This window comes from Jaculus jaculus, chromosome 1 (genome assembly GCF_020740685.1).
Source record: "Jaculus jaculus isolate mJacJac1 chromosome 1, mJacJac1.mat.Y.cur, whole genome shotgun sequence".
Classification (NCBI taxonomy): domain Eukaryota; kingdom Metazoa; phylum Chordata; class Mammalia; order Rodentia; family Dipodidae; genus Jaculus; species Jaculus jaculus.
In genome coordinates, this window is record NC_059102.1 from 240,386,147 (window position 1) to 240,409,261 (window position 23,115).

Genomic DNA, 23,115 nt, shown 5'->3' on the forward strand with positions numbered 1-23,115 from the left:
ATAGTATAGGCATAAAAACCCTTCTATGGAGCAGACTTCAAATCAAATCAGAAAGTGATTGATTAGTCCCATAACATTCATGCCACTATTGTAGCAGTGAGCATATCTTGCCTGGCAGGTCAATTGTGGAATACACAGGGTCCACAGCTGGTTAAAACTGCTGGTGCCTTTTTTCCCAACAACATGCATAGCACCTTCTGGCACAAAGAAAGCTCATTAGCAGAAAGGAAGATAACAACTCAGTTCCAGTTTAGTTTCTCCATGTTCTGTAACTAAATTCATGCACTAAATAAATACCTTCCTGGTAGAGAAATGGTTATGTGGAATAAAGCCCAGTTATGTATGAGGAGAGCAGAAGTTGGGGAGGAAACATTCCCTTCTCTCCTAAAGGAAAAATAAATGATTGATTTCTCCCCTGAGGTGGTAGAAGCTAAGACAGGATGATCAGGCTGACTAGTCCCCAACTTTGTCCTTTTTAATTCACTGTTCCAGCCACCCCACCTCAATCCTACCACCAACTTTTTAAGGAGTATTGTTGACCTTATTAAGTTAATAATTATTAAGCCATTACACTTCATTTTTACTGAGACTGGATATAACTAATTCAGAGTTCGTGTGTGTGTGTGTGTGTGTGTGTGTGTGTGTGTGTGTGTATGCGCACGCGCACGCGCGTGCGCATAGATGAGCATGCCCTATGTGCACATGTGTAGAGGATAGAACATCAGGTGTCCTCATCTCTCTTCTGCCTTATTTCCCTGAGACAGAGACTCAAACTGTAACTGGAGCTTGCTAATTTTTTTTTTGCATTTTTTATTAGTTTTATATTCAGCAAATACAGGCAGTTTGGTACCATTATTAGGCTCATCCGTGACCTACCCCCTCCCCATTGGCCCCTCCTTGTTGAGGTATATGGGTCATGCATTGTGGAGTTAGCCCAGTTATTGGTACAATAAATGTCTCTGCATATCATGACCCAACATGTGGCTCTGACATTCTTTCTGCCCCCTCTAACGCAAAATTTCCCTGAGCCATGTTGGGTTCATTTTTGGTCTGCTTCAGTGATGAGGTGTTGGGGGCTTCTGAGGCTCTGGCTCTCTGATTTGGTAGGAGCTGATTTTTCTCTGTGTTGGTCTCCTTCCTTCTTGTGCTGGTATCCGGTTCATCAGGAAAACAGCGCCCTTGTTTGTTTCGCCAATTTTCCTTAGTTTCAGACAGGGCCCTTTTGAGGTATGATGGGGTGGCTCTCTCCTTAGGATCTGCATCTATCTGAAAAAGAGAAGCAGATTCTCCAACAGAAAGTAAGTTAGCTCCAGGACAAATGAAATAGCCCTTACTTTTTTTTTATATAGAGTTTAATAGGTGTAAGCCCTTTTGTAGCCATGATTGATGGTAGCTTGATATTGGAGAGAAGGCTTATGTTTGGATATGATTCTGACCTGTTTCCCAGCTCCAGCTATGGGTCCCATGACACTGAGGGGACCAGTTAGCCAAATCAAGAGCAGTTGGTTCCCCACCATGGCTTTGTGCCACTATTACACTTGTGTGGGCATCACAACAGGTTATTTGCTGCTAATAGGTTAGACCATGAGTTGCTTGGACAGATATTGGTCATTTCCCCCAGTTGCCCATGTAGCACCTTCTGGCACTGGATATGCTGACTGTCTGGGGACTGACTCTCTCCTGGCTTCCAGCCATGTCATTCCATTTTACGTGTCAGCGTCATATGGTATCTTCAGCAATAGGGTCTTACCACTAACCTTTGGTGGGTCATCAAGTACTCTTGACAGAAATCTGTCATTCTTTTAGGAAACCTTGTAGGTCTCTCTGATCAAAAGCTCATTGTGGATGATAGCCCAATGCTGGTACTGGGAGTTACAGGTCAATGTCCACTAAGAAAATGTGGAAAAATATAACTAATATACAAGAGTTAGAGAGGAGAAAAAGAGAGAGAGAGTGGAGCTTGCTAATTTTTATGACTGACCAGAGAGACCCTGAGGTCCTCCTGTCTGTCCCATTCAGCATTAGGATCTCAGGCATGCACAATCATGCCTGGCTTTAAGTGTGAATATGAGGATTCAAACGCAGGTCCTCAAGCTTATGCCAAGTGCTTTTATCCACTGAACCATCTCCTCATCCCCTCAGAGTTCTTTTCTCTTCTCTCATCCCATTCAGAAATCTACAGTAGCCAGGGAGACAGTTACTGGACTTCAGGGCAGCTTAAGAAGAAAATCAGTACAACTTTTTATTTCTGGTTCTAAATGATTACAGCTCAAAGCCTGTGGGATAGGATAGGTGTCTGGTTGAAAACATGTTTCTCCCTGAAATGTCATTTTTCGGTTTTATAGATGGGCTCAATCACATACGTAGGAATTTCACATTTTCCTCCATCCCAGAGCTCAGGGTTTGTAAGCCTCTAGGGAATAGATAACATGTGTAAATATGAACTGAATAACAACATTAGCCCAGGGGAACACCATGTTCTTGGTATTTGGCAGAAATTGGGAATATCCCAAGCTACACATGCACTAGAGCCTCCAAATGAGTCACAAAATTAAATCAGTCTAGTATAATTTAACCTGCTTATGAGTTTAAACTAATTGATAGCTCCTGCTCCTTCTAGTCATCATTCATACAGGTTACTCAAACTGATCTTTACTGGATTCTTCCTTTTGGCTTTCACAAACACAAATGACAAGAACAAAAACTTTCTTTGCAAAGAGCACTGTAGTAATAAGACTTTGGACCTTGTAGCTCATAGAAAATTAATGAGATAATGTCTACATGTGTTGAGTCGCAAGCGTGAAAGGGCTGTGTGGAGATAAGAAATCTGACAAAACCTTTGTCTCTGGACATCAGCTGTCTCCTGAAGAATGTAATGAATGCTAAATAAATACTTACAAATAGGTTTATGTGAATCTGCTCTGTCAATTCTAGCCAAGGTAGGTTGAAAAGTGTTTTATTCCCACCAACACAAATAAAAAATCTTAGCCTCTGTGAAATATTTCCCAAGAAAATTCCAACATAAAATCATGACTGTTAGGTAATGCCTTCATATTAAGCCATGCTTTCAATATAAAGTTCAATTATTAGTCAATCTTGCTTATCAGCATGAAAGTTACCCCCTCCAACTTTCAATTCAAACCAAAAGCATCCCTCTGTGGGATTCCCTTACTATCTTAAATTGAAAAAATTCACAAAGCACATTCTCTTTGGGGTACCTGAGTTATCAAAGTACACTCAACAAATATGTGTTATCAATAGTGACCATATATGGGCTTCCATAATTTTTAAAAAATTTTTAAATTAGTTTTCTATACTGCAAATACAGGCAGTTTGGTACCATTATTAGGTTCATCCGTGACCTACCCCCTCCCCATTGGCCCCTCCTTGTTGAGGTATATGGGTCATGCATTGTGGAGTTAGCCCACAGTTATGTGTAAAATAAATGTCTCTGCATATCATGACCCAACATGTGGTTCTGACATTCTTTCCACCCCCTCTTCTGCAAAATTTCCCTGAGCCATGTTGGGTTCATTTTTGGTCTGCTTCAGTGATGAGGTGTTAGGGGCCTCTGAGGCTCTGGCTCTCTGATTTGGTAGGAGTTGATTTTTCTCTGTGTTGGTCTCCTCCCCCCTTGTGCTGGTATCTTGTTCATCAGGAAAACAGCACCCTTGCTTGTTTCACCAATTTTCCTTAGTTTCAGACAGAGCCCTTTTGAGGTATGATGGCTTTCTCCTTAGGATCTGCATCCATCTGAAAAAGAGAAGCAGATTCTCCAATGGAGAGTAAGTTAGCACCAGGACAAATGAGATAACCCTTACTTTTTTTATAGAGAGTTTACTAGGTCTAGGCCCTCTTGTAGCCCATGATTGATGGTAGCTTGATATTGGAGAGTGGGCTAATGTTTGGATATGGTTCTGACCTGTTTCCCAGCTCCAGCTATGGGTCCCATAACACTGAGGGGATCAGTTAGCCAAATCAAGAGCAGCTGGTTCCCCACCATGGCTGTGTGCCACTATTGCACTTGTGTGGGCATCACAACAGATTATTTGCTGCTAAGTAGGTTAGACTATGAGTTGCTTGGACAGATATTGGTCATTTCCCCCATTTGCCCATGAAGCACCTTCTAGCAGTAGACATGCTGACTATCTGGGGACTGACTCTCTCCTGGCTTCCAGCCTTGCCGTTCCATTTTACGTGTCAGCTGCATATGGTGTCTTCAGCAATAGGGGCTTACCACTAACCTTTGGTGGGTCATCAAGTACTCTGACAGAAATCTGTCATTCTTTTAGGAAACCTTGTAGGTGTCTCTGATCAAAAGTTCATTGTGGATGGTAGCCCCATGATGGTACTGGGAGTTACAGGTCAGTGCCCACTAAGAAAATGAGGAAAAATATAACTAATATACAAGAGTTAGAGAGAAGAGAGAGAGGGAGAGGGAGGAAGAGAAGATATAGAAGATTTAGGTTACACTTGATCCTACCCTCTCCAGTGTCTTGTGGTTCAGGTGTTTCCTGTAAGGGCCTGGCGAAGGTTCAGCCATTTGGTCTGCCTTTTAGGAAGTAGAATTTTATGGTACCATTGCCATTTGGGTCTAAATTAGTGTTTCCCACCCCTTCGATGCCCTCTCCTCCCTTCCCATCCATCCTAGTGTCTAGTCCATGAGATGCTTGCTGGGTATGTAAGGTATCTTGGGTAGATTCAGGTTAGGTGCTATAGATGAGTGAGACTATGCGGCGATTTTTTTTCTGTGATTGTCTAAGTTCACTGAGAATGATCTGTTCCAGGTTCAACCATTTTTCCTCAAATTTCTTTGTGTCATTTTTTCTTACTGCTGTATAGAATTCCATTGTGTAGATATACCCCATCTTAGTTATCCATTCTTCTAGTGTTGGACATCTGGATTGATTCTAGCTCTTAGCTATTCCGAATTGTGGGCTTCCATAATTTAAGAGCTCAGTTCAATTACCTACAAACTTTAATCTGCTCCTCGTACAAGCCCCTTCACTTAAAAGTAGACAAAGTTTTGGGTTGGGAAAATAGCTCAGTCAGTATGGTACTTGCCTCATAAACATGAGCACCTGAGTTTGATCTCCAGTACACATATAAAATGCCATGTATGGTGGCATGCATGTGTAACCTCAGCACTGGGGAGGCAGAGATAAATAGGTCCCTGGCATTCTCTCACCAGCTAGTCTAGCCTCATTGCTGAGCTTCAGGCCATGGGAGATCCTGTTTCAAAATAGGTTTTGGGGGCTGGAGAGATGGCCTAGCATTAAGGCCCTTGCCTGCAAAGCCTAAGGATCCATGTTTGTTCTCTCTCTCTCTCCAGATCCCAGCTAAGCCAGACACACAAAAGTGAAGCAAGCCCAATGGCACACATGCCCACTATGTGGCACAAGCATCTGGAGTTCAATTTCAGTGGCTGAGGCCCTGGTGCACCAATTCTCTTTCTCTCTCTCTCTCTCTCTCTCTCTCTCTCTCTCTCTCTCTCTTGTTCTCTCTAAAAGAAAAAGAGAAAAAAAGAGGTTTTTGGAGTAGCTGAGGAACCATACACCTGAGGTTGTCCTCTAACCCATACCCATGCATGCACTCACACCCACACATGTACACCAATGCACATATAAACATGCATATATACCACACACAAAAAAACACAAGGTAGACAAAATCCTCACTTATTCCTGTGTCATCACTTTTCCCTAACAATTATACCTAAGAAAATTAATATTTTTCAGGAAACCAACAGAATAACAAAATGGGATGTAAAATTTAGCAAAGAACACTCTGATAAGGAAATCAAAAACATTTGGCATAGTCTCTTCAAGCTAGTTCTTACTGGCCAATAAATCCCCATTTGTTTAAAATCATTATCATTCATCTTTCATAACTTTACTTGAAGATATTGCCTTTTTGAACTTACTAATCTTAAACATTTTCTAGAACAAGATTTGTCTCAGAAAAAAAAATCACAGTCCTCGAGGTGGAAAGAGCTTTGATAATATTGTCTGCTTAAGCCTTTGCCCAGTGACTTTAGTTAACAAATTTTAAAACTGATAACCTGAAAAGCCAGAAATGGTGGCACACACCTTTAATCCCAGCACTTGGGAGGCAGAGGTAGGAAGATCACCATGAGTTCAAGGCCATCCTGAGACTACATAGTGAATTCTAGGTCAGTTTGGCTAGAGTAAGACCCTACCTTGAAAAAAGAAAACCAAGCAAAACAAAAAAACTGATCACCTGGACCTAACCTGCTGAATGGAGCCCATAGCACACCAAAGAGGGAACCAGCTTCCACAACACAATGTAGGTAACACAGAAAGTCATCCCAAAAGAGGAGCTTCTCTTTCCAGATGGTGGACTACTGGGAAAACTCAAAACTTATCAAAGTGTTGAGAAGTGACAGTGGACTGTTCACCAATAAGTGAGACATCTCTATCACTCCCTATATGGCTCAGGGACTATTGTGGACGAGGTGTTGGAAAGAATATAATCACTAAAAGAAGGGGAGAAGTGCTTGCAATGCTGTATACAGACACAATGTGGCCATAGCATTCATAACCTCACTATGGCTGAGGGTACCTACATAAGACCTGCAAAATAGAAGGGCAAAAAGAAATGATAGCATTAAATTAGAACAGAGACTAGCTGGAAAGAAAGAAGAGGGTCAGTGAATAGGGGAATGAGGGAAGGGACAAAAAAGGGTAGAGCAGGGGATTATGATCAGAGTACCATATGTATGTATAGGGGAGGGGGACAAAAGAGGGTGGGGGAGGGAATTGTGATCACAGTACCTTGAGTATACATATGGAGATTGTTAGTTAAAAAAAAAAAAAAAGTTAAAAATACTGATAACTAGACTGGAAAAATGGCTCAGCAGTTAAGGTGCTTGTTTGCAAAGTCTGACAGCTTGGGTTTGATTCCCCAATAATCATGTGAATCCAGATGTACAAAGTGGCACATGTGTTTGGAGTTTGTTTGCAGCAGTAGGAGGCCCTGGAATGCCCATTCATTCTCATTCTCTCTCGCTCACTCACTCGCTCTCTCTTTCTTTCTCTTTCTTGTTGCAAATAAACTGATAACCTGTGGAAAATTATACGCAAAGTGGCACATGTGTCTGGAATTCATTTGCAGTTGCAGGAAGCCCTGCCATGCTCATTTATTCTTATTCTTTCTCTCTCCTCTCCCTCTCCCTTTCTCTTGCTGACTCACTCTCTCTCTCTCTCTCTCTCTCTCTCTTCTTTCTCTCCCTCCCTCCCTACTTGCATATAAATAAATAAACTGATAACCTGTGGACAATGGATTATTTTTGACCTTTTGGTATACAAACAATGTGACAGGGCAACTCTCTTACTTCAAAGGGGTTTAGAGTTCAGTAATGAATTTCCTAAAGTACATCAGTCAGCGCTTGAGAAAGAAAATGTGATTAGAAAACTGAAGATTCCAGGCTGAGGATACAGATGCCCTCTCAGACTTACTGATTCAGAAATTCTAGAGATGAGATTTAGGGATCTATATTCTTAAAAGCATAAAAGCATCTAAGGTGATTCTATACATAAAATACTTAAAAACCATACTCTGATAGAACCTGAGGTATATGTGTGTGTGTGCGCGCGCACACACACACACACACACACAGTCAGAAATTTGGACCTGTCTTCTAGGGACATAGGAAAAAAAGAGAGACAGAAAGAAATCAATCAATATCTTCCCTCATCAGTGTTGGATAGTTATAAGTAAATAAGAAATCGTCTTTTAGGGAACTGGAGAGATGGCTCAGCAATTAAGGTGCTGGGCTGCAAAGCCTAATGACCTGGGCTGGAATCCCCAGTACCCATGTAAAGCCAGATGCACCAATTTGCATATGCATTTATTTGTTTGCAATGGCTGGAGATCCTGGCTCTCTTCTCTTCTCCTCTCCTCTCCTTTTCTCTCCTCTCCTCTCCTCTCTAATCCTTCTCTTCTCTTCTCTCTTCTCTCTCTCCCCCCCCTCTTTTTCCTTGCAAATAACATCTTTTTAAAAAGAGAAATCATCTTTTAGCCTAACTCAGACCAGATATTCTTCTAAATCATATTCACCACTAGTTGGATTGTGAGCTATCAATTTTCTAATAGAAATAGTGCAGAACCCCCAAATCTCTAGTGATCTACCATTCTCTGTCAAATGCCTAATATATTTAATATTTAGTTTAGTTTCATTCAGCAGTTTGACCCCATATTTTAGCCTATTTTCATCCCGTGACAGTAGTGTACATAATCATATTTTTCCCTTCAATAGAAATCCAAAAAAGTAATAAGCATGAAGCTGAATTCAGAAATGTGAAACAGTTAGAATTAAAGAAAGGAAGTTCCTATCTGACTTACTTGACACAGAAATTCTGAATAAAACCAACACTTTGTGTACAGAAAAAATCACCTGGGGAATGACTATGAGTGCAAACTGTAGAAGAGTTTGTCTTGGTAGAATATGGCTAACTGAATTTTTAACAAGCACACCAGCTGATTCTAATGAGAATGCTTTAAAAGCACATTCCAGGGGGTTCAGGGTTTTAAGACTCCAAATTCTTACCTACCCCCCTTTGAGTCAAAATCAATATATCAAACATAGTACACTGTCATACTTGCATATTTGATTAAAGTAATTACACAAATGGGCAGAAGGAACAAATGGGGACAATGAAAGCCTACACTGAGTCAATGGCAGCTGGGGAATCTTGTTTATGTCATGAATTACCATCCATCAGAAATGAGAGCCACATGGAATGAAAAAGCAACTTCATATAGACTTTGTTGTTATTCCTTTTAGGGAATATATAAGATAGTAAAATTACTTTTAGAAATTAAAACTATGAAGAACCTGGTGTGATGGTGCATATCTTTAATAACAGCACTCAGAAAGCTCAAGTAAGAGGATCACTGTTAGTTTGAGGTTAGTCTGAGCTACAGGTCAGGCTGGACTAGAGTGAGATCTTGCCTCAAAAAATAAAGGGGTGAAGAGATGGCTTAGCAGTTAAGGCACTTTCCTGCTAAGCCTAGGGACCCATGTTTGACTCTCCAGGTCCCATATAAGCCAGACACACAAGGTGACACAAGTGTGCAAGGTCACACATGCACACAAGGTGGTACACACATAGCACTGGCTGGAGGCCATGGTGTACCAATTCTCTCCCCCATTCCTTCTCTATCTCTGTCATAAAAAGAAAAGCAAGAAAAGAGAGGAAGGGAAAGAGTGAAGAGTGAAAGAGAAAGGGAAGGGAAGAGAAAGGAAGGAAAGAGAAGGAAAGGGGAGATTGCTCAAGGTTAAAGGTGCTTGCTTGCAAAGACTGGCTGCCTGGATTCAATTCCCCAGTACCCTTGTCTACAAATACATAAAGTGACACATGGGCTTCACATTAATATGTTTGCAGCAGCAAGAGGCCCTGATGCATACATATTCTCCCCTCTCAAGTAAATAAATAAAAATATAGAATTTTAGTGTTAAAGAAAAAGAAAGCAGAATCTGCTTTGTACAGATGGTGGTGAGTACTGTGGAGACCCATCAGCACAACAAGAAAGCCAACTGCCTAGTTCCAGACTAGTCATCTCTATCACAGATGTCATGGGTCAGAAAACATTACGGAGGAAGTGGTTTATTAAACATAAGTGCTGCTCCCACTGCTGTACTGAGAACTTCCTCCAGGGAGATGGCAGTAGACACTGAGGAGGCTCAAAACTCATCAGAGCAGAAAATCAGAGCACAACACTAAAGGAGACTTAAAACACACCCTCCAAGGATCAGGGGACATTGCAGAAGAGGGGTAGTTAGAGCCCCACAGGTGGGAAAGTGTATTCTGAGGCATTATCCCCCCACATACTAACTGGTGCATACACAACCCCACAGCGAATACAAATACCCCACAAAAAAAGATACCTCAGTGGAATGGAGGTGAGAGAGAGAAAATATATATCCTGATAGGAATATGACCAAAAGGCAATATGATCATATAATGAAGCTCTAAATTTTTTAAAAAAAGCCAAAAAGGAAAAACTTAAAATATAATGAACAGTGTGTGTAACAAGAGAGATGATTGACTAAAGGTGGGGTAAGAGTTAATTTCTTCATCAATAAATATAATCAGAAAAATATAATTCAGAGAATCATAAAAAATAAAACAACATGGAACCCGTCTTTGGTCTAGGTATACTAGCTCCTAATGTTAGGATTATAATTTCCTCATCTCTATATGAATTAATTGTGGACCAATTGAATATGCTTGGAATTATCTAATTACTAATAATTGAAAGAAAAATGAGATATTCTCATCCTTACTTCCTTTTTGGAAACTAGAATATGAATGCTTGGAACTGTGGCTTTCTGAGTCTGGAAAGCATATGTATCCAACATGCTATTTCCAACAGTCCACAAATTTGCAAGAAGTGAACTGACTTACTAATAAACACATAACCTTGAACAAGTCATTCAAGTCTCTGAGAGGATGTTCAGCTTGCTCAGTTGTAAAATAGGTATTAGAGGATATCTTATGAAACCCAAACTCCAGGGGCCAAGAGATCACTAAAAGAAAAGGGGTTATTGAGCCATTATAGATGCTGGAAAAATAAATGAACAAGTGATGGGACAAGTTCCCACAACAATCAGCACTGGGGCTAGACAGCCCATCCATCTCTGAAGATCTAAAACACCTGAGTACTTCATAATGAAAACACTGTGACACACATATTATTTACTTTGAACCTCCACTGGCTATTGATAATAGGGTGGAATTGCCTAGAGAAAGGAAGGCTTTGTGGTACGAGGACATCTACAAGGAGAAGCCATGACCTCTGTGTTGATTGTGATGGCAAAGAGGAAACACCTAGGAGGTCAGAGCAGATTTGAGTAAAGGTTTTAAACAATGTAAAGATGGTACTTTTGGGCCTCTGAGCTTGTTATTGATTATTCTCCCCCATCTTTCTTTTCTTCCATCCTCTGGCCCTTTGTAGTTAAATGTAGGACATCTCGGAATTTTTCTCTTATCAATCTATATTCCTCATCTAGGCTCTTTCCACTCATCCATGACGCTTCCCACACTAGTGCCTAACTGAGGTTTATGTGGGAGGATCACATGAGATAATTTTTGTAAAAGTGCTCTGTAAGCTGTAAAGCACTATACAGATGAAGCGGATTATTATTAGTCTTTTATGAAACCCAGCCATAAAGATGCAAAGTGACCCAGAAAAAGAAAACTGGGTAGGCAAATATGAAATATAACATCTACAGTGTCTAAAATGCGATCTCCCTTACATAGTAGGTAGGTTCTTAATGAGCACTGGGGGAGTAAATAAAGACCATAAAACACAGTATCAGTACGGAAACCAAGTAGGATGAGATGCACTTAAAGCCAAGCATGGTTTCATCCAACCACACATACCACAATGCCCCCAAAAGCATAAGTTCTTCTCTTAAAAAATCACTTGATATGAAAGAGCACTAAAATATAGACTAGGGCCCACCACCTACCATGAAATGGTTATATGCTTACCTTTTTGTTCTTTCAAATGCAGTCATGAAGAACTAGCAGAATCGGGGTGAGGGTGAACTTTTTCCTTGCTTCTGGTATATGATAGATCCACATAATTGTTCTAGAAATCTTTAGGGGAAATATAATTCTATAGGATGTTGGATACCTGAGGCTTCTGTTTATGGATCTAAAATATTGATTTTTGGTGATACCTTGATTTTAAGCCAAACAAAATGAAGCCCCTAATTCTATGCCCCCAACCCAAACAGGAAAAGAGAAAGGGAGATGGAAGCATTTACTTACTCTATAAAACAATTCTCTATAGGACTCCTTTGTCAGTTTCAGAGAAGACACAGGCTATAATTCAAATTTAAATATTCTAGTTACATTAAATATAACTTTTGACATAGCTATTTGTAGCACAAGGCAAACCACACAGGGAAATGCCAAATTAAAAAATGTTGGGGGAAAACGTTTTCTTCTGGGTGGGCCTTAATTGACATATTTTCCCCCTATTGCAAATGTATTTTCATGCTGGCTAATATTTTCAAAACAGGATTTCTCCCGCCCCTATTGTTGAAACAAACAAGTTTGCTTTCAGAACCACTGAAATGCCCAACTGTTAGGGAAAAAAAAAAAAAATGTTTTCCCCTGGCCACTTGCCTGTCTTTACCCCAGCAGCCTGCCTTTTGGCTCGTTTCTCTAGCAAGGCCCCTGCGGCTGTCTGGTGAAACTGATTGTAAAACTATTTTGTGCAGTAAGAATCAGTTTCTTCAAATCTCCGAGACCACCCACAACATGCCTCCATCTTTGGCAACTGTCTACTGGTTTCCCCAGTGTTTGGTGATCTGTACACTGAGTAACTGACCCTTATTTCTGGTTCTTTATTTGGGAAGAGATGGGGATGGTGGTGGAGGATTTGTTTTGTTGTTGTTGTTTGTTTTCTTTCTTTTTAAGGAGGAAGAAAACGTCTCCTGTCAAGAAAAACATGCAGAGTTCGTCTGAAGGGTTTGTGGTTTGGAAGAATCAAGATGAGAATTCACGAAGCAAGTGAGACCAGTGTTCACAGACTCATTCCAGGGAGCAAGCATTTGCTAGAAGCTCCAGTGAAAGCCGGTGCCTGGGCCCTGAGCACCAAAGCCTCCTGGGGGACGGGTTGGGGGAGGCCGAACACCATCTCCCACACCCAGGGCGATCGTGGGCATCTCGGAGGCAGGTTCACGATGGTCCAGGGAGGCAAAAGCTCTTGGGAAACAGGCCGTGGTTTTCCTCAGCCCGCTGCGCTCCTCTACTCGAGCCCTGTCTCTACATAATAGATGCTCAATTAAGTACCGAACCAGGAAAGGGGGGCGAAAACCCCCAAATCTGTCCCTGGGACCCAGAGCTGATTTACGGCACGCGCACGTTTATTCCGACCCGCTACCTCTTCGTAATTCGCTGAGGCCACGCAGCTCAGCCAGGTGCTACGTCCCCAGCCTGGGAGAGCCACCAAGAAGGCGAGCTGCGGGACCAGCCAGAGAGAGAGAGGGATTGGCGGCTCCGGGCGCGGGCTGGGGGCCGCCTGACGGTCGCGCGAGCCGCGCAGCCCAGAGCTCCCCATTGACAAGGAGGCCGTCCCGGGTGGAGCGGGCCGGCGGGGCGGGGTGGGACGCCGGCGCGCGCCCGGCCCCAAGCTCCGCCCCCCTCAGCCCAGCGCGCGCCCGGCGCCTCCCAGCCTGCGAGCCGGCAGGCCTGAGGAGAGGGAGGGGGGCATGGAGGCGGGGGCGGGGGCGCGCGCGCGGGGGAGAGGGAGGGAGGGATGGGGAGAAGCGCGGAGACCGCACCGCGCGCGCGCGCGCACGCACGCACGCGCGCTCCTGCCCGCCGACGCGGGCCCCGGCACGCGCGCGCGCCACCCCCGCCCGCCCGTCGCGTTCCCCCGGGCCCAGAGCGCGGCCCTGCTGACGTCAGCGGGCGGCTCGCGGAGCCGGTGCGCAGAGGCGCTGGCGCACTCCCGCGCGCTGCGCTCGCCCTCCCCCGCCGGGCTCCGGCGCGCGCCTTTCTCTCTCTCTCTCACTCGCCCGCTCGTTCTCCCTTCCTTTCCCCCCTCCCTCCCTGCCTCTCTCTCTCTCTCTCTCTCTCTCTCTCTCTCTCTCTCTCCCTCGAGCTCCCCGCTGGCCGCGGCTCCCTCGCACTATCCCCTCTCTCTCTCTCTCTCTCTCTCTCTCTCTCTCTCTCTCTCTCTCTCTCTCTGTGATAGGCTCCACCGAGCGATGCGAGCTCTGGGAGACAGCGACGCCGCCTCTCGCTAGAGACCTGCCCCCCCACCCCCCGGCCCGGCCCCCTGCCCATCCCTGCCCAGCGCGCGGGGGTCGGCCCAGGCTCCGCGGACGCACCGACGGCTGAGGACCGGCGATGCACATGCACTAGCAGCACCCCTAACTCGCTCCCTCCACACCCCGCGCCGCCACCGCCGCCTCCACCTTCTCCTCCTCCGCCTCCTCCTCCTCCTCCTTCGCCTCCGGCAGCAGCGGCAGAAGGACCCACCCTGCCCCCCACCCCACCCTCCGCAGGCTCCGGCTGCGGATCCAGCCTCGACGCCTCGATTTTATTTATTTTGGGTCGTGCACAAGCCTCAGTGCCTGCAGCCCGTTCCTCCACCGCCCGCGGGCTCCTCCTTCTCCTTCAGTTCCGGAGCCCCAGACCCCGGCGGCTAGCCCTCACCTCGACACCCCTAGAGCCCCCCCACCCCCGCCAGCTGCCGCGAGTCTCCGCTGCTGGAATCTTGTTAGCGGCCTTTTTTGGGGGGGGGGCTCTGGTCTTTCGACATTTTTGATCCCAGCCAAGAAGAGGATATAGTGATTTTCCCCCCCCTTTGAGTCCAGGCTCTGCTCTGTGGGGGGGTGGGGGGGCGCGCCGAGCCGGGGAGCCGTGCCAGCCGAGTCGTACGGGCTGTGGCAGGGAAGGGGCCACCATGGGATGTACTCTGAGCGCAGAGGAGAGAGCCGCCCTCGAGCGGAGCAAGGCGATTGAGAAAAACCTCAAAGAAGATGGCATCAGCGCCGCCAAAGACGTGAAATTACTCCTGCTGGGTAAGGACCGAGGCAGCCACCCCATCCCTCGACCGGCTGCAACGCACCCCTACCGCTAGCTCCCCCACTCCAGCTGCGCCCCGGGAGACCTGGTCCCCGAGTTGGCACCACCATGTGCCCAGGATCGCCCACCCCCTCGCATGCCTTACACCCCCCCTTCCCGTTCTCATAAACTGACACTCATCAGTTTTTCCCCCCCTGTCTGTCCCAACAGGGGCTGGAGAATCAGGAAAAAGCACCATTGTGAAGCAGATGAAGTAAGTCCCTATGGCATTGGGATTTGTAGTTTTATTGAGAATAATTTTTAATCGTTTTTATTACCTTGCTCACTCCACATTGCACTCTGGGCCTGGCTTTTAATTCGTGCACACACATGCACACACGCAAACAGACCTGGCTTTGGCTCCCCTCCCCCAATCCCTACGTTGGTTCTGGATCCCCCACCCCAACTCCTGGGGTGGGTAATTTTTGGGAGGGAAGAGGAGCGCCTGTAGTTGTATGAATGACAGTGTCCGCCATATTGATCAGAACATCACACTATTGGCGTGGTTATGATCATAACTCTGGCTTGTGGAGTATTTCGTGTTTCTGTGCCTCCATTTCTGTCACTGCTTCATTCTGTTTCTCCCCTCTACCTCTACCCCGTCTCAAAAAATCCCACTTCCCCTTGTTCTTCTGGACAGTGATTTTGAACTTGGCTAAAACATGGAAGGGACCCAGCCCTAGACTGGGGTGGAGGATCCCAGTGTTTGCTGTTCATGAATTTGGTGCTGAATTGGAGGCTATGGCTGTTTCGAGCCCCCTCCCCCCCCCCAGAAAAAAATGGGCTAGGGTTAGAGGAGGGGGCGTGTACTAGGGGAAGTGGTGGGTTTCTGAGCGGATGTGACAGGCTCGACTGTATCCAAAGTAGAGATGGAAGGGGGACACTCAGTGGGGTACGCGTGTCTGCCCTGGCTGCCCCAGGCCCGTCTCCTCCCTGACCCTGCCAGCGTTTGCTCTTCCAACACCGGCTGTTTCCCTTGCTTCACTGTATGGCCTTTATCGATGTTATTTACACCCCGCATAGCCAGGGTTCCATGTAATCTACCCACAATACAGATGTCAAGCCCCACTTGCCGCCGCCCCCTTCTGTCTTAGATATCGGTTTCCCCTCCTAATTAACTGGAGGTGGATTTGAGTGATGGTTGAAAATTAAAACAAAATGGGATATTCCTCCCTTTCCACACTTCCCCAATAAGAAGCTTCGCCCCTCCTTCCCACTCTCTGGCTCTCTTCTTGCCCCATCCACTCGGCAGCTCCTGGTGAGCCTACAGGCAGCTTTGCGTGAGAAAAGGGTGGCCGGCAGGGAAGGGGTGTCCGCCTCCCGGGCCTACTGGCCCTGCTGCTTCCGTTGTCTTGTCAGTTTAGGACAGAGGAGTTCGTTAAGACCGTTTAGTGAGGATTCCACATCGCTTTGCTGTGACACCTTTGTGCACACACAGCTCCTAATTAGAGGTTGCTGTGCAGTAAACAAAAATGATTATTTTTCAACTTGACAGAATAGTCGAAGTAATTGCATCCCATAGGAAAACAATGGAAAATAAAATCCCCTTCCGTGGGAAGGTGGGTGGGAGACGGATCGCGCTTGCGGTTTCAGAACCAAGAGGCAAAAAAAAAAAAAAAAAAAAAAATCTTGCATGTGTAACAGGCATGACAAGCGGGTTCCAGGCGGCGCCATGATGGTAGGGAGTAGCGACTGGGAGACAATTTCCCTCATCTGTTTGACATGTTCTTATTTGTGCTCCGGGAGCTCCCTTGGAGCTTTCTTCGCACAGGTCCCCTAGGCTCGCCGCACCCTTCTGAGCCACGGGTAATTTGCCCTGGGGCTTCTCTGGAGCTTGTGCAGTCCAAATGGATGGGGAGGCGGGGCCTGGGGGAATTGCTCTTTGCAACCAGGTGCATGTTGCATCTGTCTGGAGTCCTTGCGGATCGTGAAATGCAAACCGGGCCACTACCTCTTTCTTCCTGGGGCGGCGGAGGCGGGGGTGGGGGGACGTTTCAAAACTTCGAAAGTCTCTAATCTGCTGCGGCAGGCTGGGGAGTAGGGTAGAAGCCTCAGCTATCGGAGCTCGGTGAGGTTTCAGGCGTTGCAAGTGGTGGACAGCGCCCAGCCGAGGCCGGAAAAGTCGATGGGGCTGAGCTCGGCGGCGCTCGGCTCGGCTCGGCTCGGCCAGGCCTGGGCGCGGGGCTCGGAGGGACTCGGCAGCGTTCGGAGCCGAGTCAGGGCCCTGGCGGAGAGGACCGAGCTACTTCGGAGGCACCACCACCACCGAAGGCTTTCGGAAACCTTCGTGGGTGGGTGGAGGAGGGAAAGCTAGGGGGGGATGGCTAAAGCTTGCAAATTAACTTCGCATCCGCGTAAGCACCTTGTAGGCTTCATTTTCTGAACATGTCCCATAAACTAGGTTGATTTATTAAGAAGTTTAAAAATATATACCGAGTCGCCCAAAGGCTACCTTGCCTTTTTTTTATTTATTTATTCAAAGAGGGCTGAGCTCTCTGAGGAGATAGGTGTGCCACTTTAAAATGGAAATTCCTAATTAAGTACTGGGACAGGAAGGAAATCTGAAAGGCTGTCTTAGGCTTTCTGGGAGAAGTCCTAAGTGTCTTGTATTTGGTTACACGGAGGAGGGGATAAATGAAGTGTTTGATGTTTGAATCAATTCAACCAAAAATCAGAGCCTTGCTTCTCTTTTCCTGCACTTTCTTTACCACCATAGGACACTTTTTGTGTGTGTGTGTGTGTGTTTTTGTTGTTGTTGTTATTGTTGTTGTTTTGAGAAAAAGATCAGGCAAAACTGAAATTTTTGTTGTTGTTTTTGACTTAAGGTCTTGCTCTAGTCCAGACTGACCTGGAATTCAGTCTCAGTCTGGCCTCAAACTCACAGCAATCCTTCTACCTCCACCTCCTGGGTGCTGGGATTAAAGGTGTGTGCCACCACACCCAGCAAAACAGATTTTTGTAACCATTTTTTCTTGTTTATTATTTTATATATTTACTCATTTATTTATGAGTGAGGGGGGGGGGGGCAGATGGAGAGAGAATGGGCAAGCCAGGGCCTCCAGCCACTGCAAACAAACTCCAGACACATGAACCACCCTGTGTATACCACAGGATACTGAAGAACCAAACCAGGGTCTCCAGGCTCTGCAGGCAAGCACCTCAGCCACTGAGCTATTTCTCCAGCCCACCCCCCCCCTTTTCTTTTTAAAAGCACAATTTACTAACTGTCCTTAGGAAATTGACTGAAATTGCTAAAAAGGTCAGAAAGGCATTTGGCCCATGTCAGTTTTGCCACAAGGGACCCTAGTGCCCTGTCCTCCTAAAGCATTCATGAATACAGCTTTTCCTATGAGCTTGGCTTGAAATAAGCCTGAGCAGGGCCTTCTGCCAAACTGGATGCAGAACTTGTTTTATTAACCACAAAATGTGAGATTGGTGTCACTGTATCCTGGTGACATATTCTTTGGAGTCCTCATTTCCCGAGATGGGTTTTGAGATCACCACCTGACTGGGAGCAATTTCTAGTCAGGAAGATCACATTTTCTGGGTGGGGCCAAGCCAGAAAGCCTAGGTGGCATTAGCAGAAAACAATTTCCTGCTTTTCTGTGCAGTGCAGTTGGTGGCTAAACTATCAGGCAATATGTGTAAGTTAATACAGATGCTGTGCCCTTTCACCTGAGCAGGTGGAATTAGATAGAGTTCTCTATGGGTAATGCCCTGTGAGTCCAGTGATTTCCTCATGGGGAGTGGACTTTGGTAGTGCAGCTCTTTGGATTGGAAGGATATTGATACTCATTTGATAAATCCCTTTGCTTTAGTGCTTCCAGAGAGCTGTTTCCCTCATCCATGTTGCAGTGTGCTGGTTAGAAGGAATAGGCCTCAATATATGTCAATAGTAGCTGAAGTTAAGCCATAAAGGACTGACAGGCATGTGTTGCTTTGGAACAAAATATTGCCAGCCTCATCAGTCTCAGAACAATGTAGAGAGACTAACCTTTGGAATTTTTCTTGTGACTTATGTCATAAGGGGAAACTGCCATGCTTTTTAGAAACCTAATTTCAATTTTTTCTTAATTAAAGGTTTCATTTGAGTATAGCTTTCTGGTCCCCCCTCCCATTTATGTGTGTGGTTTTAAATTAGTGTTTGGGAGTTCTCTGTCATGCAATCCAAAACATTTCAGTTCTGAGGAATAAACAGTGATAATTGAGATAACACAAATATAGGGTTGCATATAATCAAGGACCCTCTTTTGTTTTCTTCATGGCATTTCAAATAATTGTGCTTATCTTAAGAAGTTGTGACCTCACCTGTGACATAGTCTCATCATTTTGCAATCAGTAATACTCTTTAGCTATTTAGACTAATAAAAATGTAAGGAATATGTATATTTTACTGAATTTCTAAACCTTTACAAAGTAGTCTCTTTGAATTATATTTTGAGGCATAGAATCAATAGACTATCATTTTCAGTGACTTCTCAGCTCTGAACAAAAACAGACAAATTCTTGGACTTGATGAAAACAGAACGTGATCTGTAGAGTTGCCCTTGCATCACAGTTTTCCCTCATTGAAGGTACTGAGTTTGCTGGAGGGCCCAGGTCAGGCTAAGTGTCTCTAGAGCATTGAATAGATGTTTCCTTTATGAATGGAGTCTGAAGCTGGCAGAAAGACCTGGCTTACTAGTTGGTGGTCTTCTCCTAAATGGACACAATACAGTGGATCATTTCAAATATGCCTTCAATTTCAAGGTACATGTTCAGTGCTATTTTATAATAAGTGTATGTCTGAAGAAATAGCTTAGCAGTTAAGGTGTTTTCTTGCGAAGCCTAAGGACCAAGGTTCCACTCCCCAGGACCCTCGTAAGTCAGATACACAAGGTGGCATACATGCCTGGAGTTCATTTGCAATAGCTATAGGCCCTGACATGCCTCTTTCTTTCTTTCTTTCTTTCTTTCTTTCTTTCTTTCTTTCTTTCTTTCTTTCTTTCTTTCTTTCTCTGTCTCTCCCCTCTCTGTGTGTCACTTTCTCAAATAAATAAAAATAAAATATAACATAAGTGTAAAGGATCCGGGCATGGTGGCACATGCCTTTAATCCCAGCACTCGGGAGGCAGAAGTAGGAGGATCACAGTGAGTTCGAGGCCACCTTGATGCTACATAGTGAATTCCAGGTCAGCCTGAACTAGAGTGAGATCCTACCTTGGAAAACCAAAACTAAATAAATAAATAAAAGTGTAAAGGTTTGCCTGATTGAAGGAGTCATCACTCACAGAAACATTCCAGGTCTTCCACATGTTGTATTCTTACACCACTCTGTCAGGGGTCTTAAAAGGTCTCAATACTATAAATCGAGTAATTTTCTCCTCCCAGCTGAGCCTGACTTTGTAATGAGGGTGTTGGCTATTCGGTTCTCATTCAAGCCTATATGTTCTCAGCACCCCTCTTTTCAGCACCTACTAAGTGACAGGCATTAGTGAGGGTGAGTGATAACTTGTAATCATTACTGTGTGAAAGTGTAGCCATCTCAAAGGGCATTCCGAGCTGGAGAGATGGCTTAGCTGTTAGGGCACTTGCCTGAGAAGCCTAAGGACCCTGGTTTGATTCTCCAGTACCCACGTAAACCAGATGCACAAGGGGACACATGTATCTGGAGTTCCTTTGCAACAGCTGGAGGCCCTAGCACACCCATTCTCTCTCTCTCTCTCTCTCTCTCTCTCTCTCTCTCTCTCTCTCTCTCAAATAAATAAATAATAAAAATAAAAAAGTAAAGTCTTTTCTTAAGAAGTAAAAGTGCATTCCCACCCATGCCCAAGGTGTTCTGTGGAAAGTAGCAGTCCACTGAGACCTACTCTTCTAAATTTGTGGCTTGTTATTTCCACAGTCATCTGATTGGCTGCTTTACCCCTTCCCCTGCTTCTGTCTCCATGTTTATTTAAATGGATGCACCTTGATCTTTGCAGACAGTGTGAGTGAGAACAGAATGTCAGATCAAGTGACAGATGAGTTCTCCTTTGCTGATGGATGGTGCTGTATCCCTCCTTGCTGTTCACTGAGCTGTAAATACCAGCAGTCCTTCTTGCCAGAAAAGCAGCAAGCGATCCACCTGATCTGTTCACGAATCAACTGTGCAATTCTCAAGCCACAATTGGGCTCTGAAATTCAACCTGTGTGCTTGTGGAAGAGGTTGTTGCCAGTGAGATTAAGAAGGGGAAGCTTCATGCAGATTGACATGACTGAGTAGGAATCCAGAATTTGTCTAAAGATAGGACAGCATCATTCATGGTTTTCAGCTGCTTATGGTACAACATCTCGGTTAACCTTATAGTTCAGTATGAGCAGAATAGGTCCTGTTTTTCTGACATGCTCACGTAGATGCAGGAACTTGTGTTTAGATAGGCCATTATCACAGAAGCCTGAAAGATGGTGAGTAATGGTGATGGAAGATTCCAAGCTGAACAAACATTTGGGAAGGGACATCTCCAAAACTGACCTTAAGGCACAACTCAGAACTTGACAAAGGATGAATGTTCATGTACGTGTGCAACCATGCTTTAAAACCTGCAGGTGCCATGAGGAGGGTACGTCACATTTGTTGACTGCACCATCACATAAAGCCTAAAGATGCTCCAGTGAACTCCATTCCAGGAATAATTTGCTTGGCTTGGCATCCCATTCCTGTTTATTTTTAATAAGTAGAAATTTTGTATGCACACATCATGTTGGTACCATCATTTCCCTCCTCCCTGCCCCCACTCCACTGAGAGCCCTCCTTAGTGGAATTGCTGGTATTCACCATGTAGTTGTAGGTTATGAGTTATGAGAACAGCAGTCTGTCATTGTGGGCAGGGCTATGTCTCTGGATATTCCTTCCCAACCTATGGCTCTTACATTCTTTCCACATTCTTGTTTTATCCCATCTCTCTCATTCTGCTACCCAGTACTGGTAGAAAGGACACTGTCCAACAACTCAGCAATTTACAGAGGGGCCAGGCAAGGAAAAGCGGTGGCCAGCTGACTGGTCCTGGGGAATAGGTAGCTGTTCACTTGGAGAAGCAGGTTAGAAAGCTTCTCTGGAATAGGAGCAATTAGAGAGATTCAGAACATTATTCTACAGCCAGGCTTCCTGCCTTCCCATCTTGACTCTACTACCAACTAGATATGCAAACTTAGACAATTACTTAACTTTGGTCCCTCAGTTTTCTTGCACAGTGAAAGGGGCTCTAATAAAACCAGTGACCAGGGTGGTTGCAAGCATGAAATTAGTTAACATATGGAATACACAGTGTCAAGAACATAGAGATTGTTGTACAAATGTTAGCTTTAGATTTAGGTTTTATTTTTTATTTGTTTTATTATTGGTGTTCCCTTCCAGTATTAGCCACCCTGAAAGCCACAAGAAGGGTGTTGTGGTTCATACTCATGGCTTCTTCCCATTGCTTGCTCTGCAGCACCAGTTATATAACAAATCATGTTGTCATAACTGACGTGACATTTTTGATGGCGCAGTTGTTTCAGCCCAAGAGGATAGGGTGGGGAAGAGCACTGAAGTCTAGACCAGCCACCCTGCCTCTGCTCCTTGGAGGGTGCTTTCTAAAAGAGCTAGACCAAGCTCTTTCCCCATTCTGAATGGCCTACGAAATTTGGAATGCTCTTTGTTGTCAAAGTCTTGGGGGTCTAAATGTAAAAGCACTGGGTATGGTTCCATCCTGAGGGGGTGCAGGATACCCCTGAGAGTACTTTCAAAGCTCAGAAAATTACAGAATAGTAACCTCACCCACAAAGCTTCGCCAGCCAGCAAAGCCACAGCTCTGAGAAGTATTTTGAGAAAGGTGCCCTTAACCAAACTTTTCATGCAGATATAAACCAAAGAAGAGGATCTGAAAATGTCTTGTTAGAACCAAACCGGATGTTACTGGGAAAAGAGAGCCATTGACGTAGGAGAGAGAAGTAGTTAGTCTGTGGCTTCTAGGGTGATTAGAAGCCAAGACAGCCTTGCCTTTCACTGAGGAGGGTTGTGTGCAAAGGAACTGATCTGGGTTTAGGGGCCCAATGTTTGAGAAACTTGGAGATTTTCAGATTGTTACAGGGAGGAGTGGGAGATTGTGTTGTAATTTTGCCTGTCTCCTTTGGCATGACTCTGAACAGATCGTTTATCCCCTCTGGGCCTCAGTTTGTTCATCTTTTAACTGGATTCAGGCTTTTCCTGGGCCTGGCATCCTGGAATTGCTCCAGCTTCTTTGGGGTTCAAGTTCTAAGATAGCAGTGAATGCAAAGAGAAACCTAGAAGCCTGAAATGCAATGGGAAATGGTGGGAGTATTTACCACCCACAGCTTTTATCTTCTGAGCCATCTTTAGTTCTAATTTTCTTTACAAGGAAGAGGAAAAACATTGTGCTTTTCATAGCTCTAAAAATTTCAGGTAAAATACAATCCTGCAAGGCTGATAGTCAATGCCCTGGATTTGTCTCTTCATTTGTCAACCATCTGAGAAGCACGGAGAAAA

The 23,115-nt window shown here is 44.9% G+C and overlaps 1 protein-coding gene and 1 long non-coding RNA gene across 3 annotated transcripts in view; one reads left to right on the top strand and one right to left on the bottom strand.

The window, feature by feature from the left end:
* Nucleotides 1-1,204: 1,204 nt before the first annotated feature.
* On the bottom strand, nucleotides 1,205-13,060 carry LOC123460120. The gene is made up of 4 exons (XR_006636798.1): nucleotides 12,367-13,060; nucleotides 11,802-11,855; nucleotides 11,520-11,627; nucleotides 1,205-1,266 (listed from the first exon to the last, which is right to left on the bottom strand). It is a non-coding gene; the product is annotated as an uncharacterized LOC123460120 (long non-coding RNA).
* Nucleotides 13,061-13,825: 765 nt separating this feature from the next.
* Nucleotides 13,826-23,115, top strand: part of Gnao1 (G protein subunit alpha o1) — a 191,631-nt gene continuing 182,341 nt past the window's right edge. Inside the window, exons 1-2 of one of the 2 annotated variants that reach the window (XM_045147552.1) lie at nucleotides 13,826-14,569; nucleotides 14,784-14,826. In XM_045147552.1, coding sequence (XP_045003487.1) covers nucleotides 14,452-14,569; nucleotides 14,784-14,826 — 161 coding nt within the window. In that variant the 5' untranslated portion in view covers nucleotides 13,826-14,451. The remainder of the gene's footprint in view (nucleotides 14,570-14,783; nucleotides 14,827-23,115) is intronic. The other variant, XM_045147557.1, reaches the window with a different exon arrangement.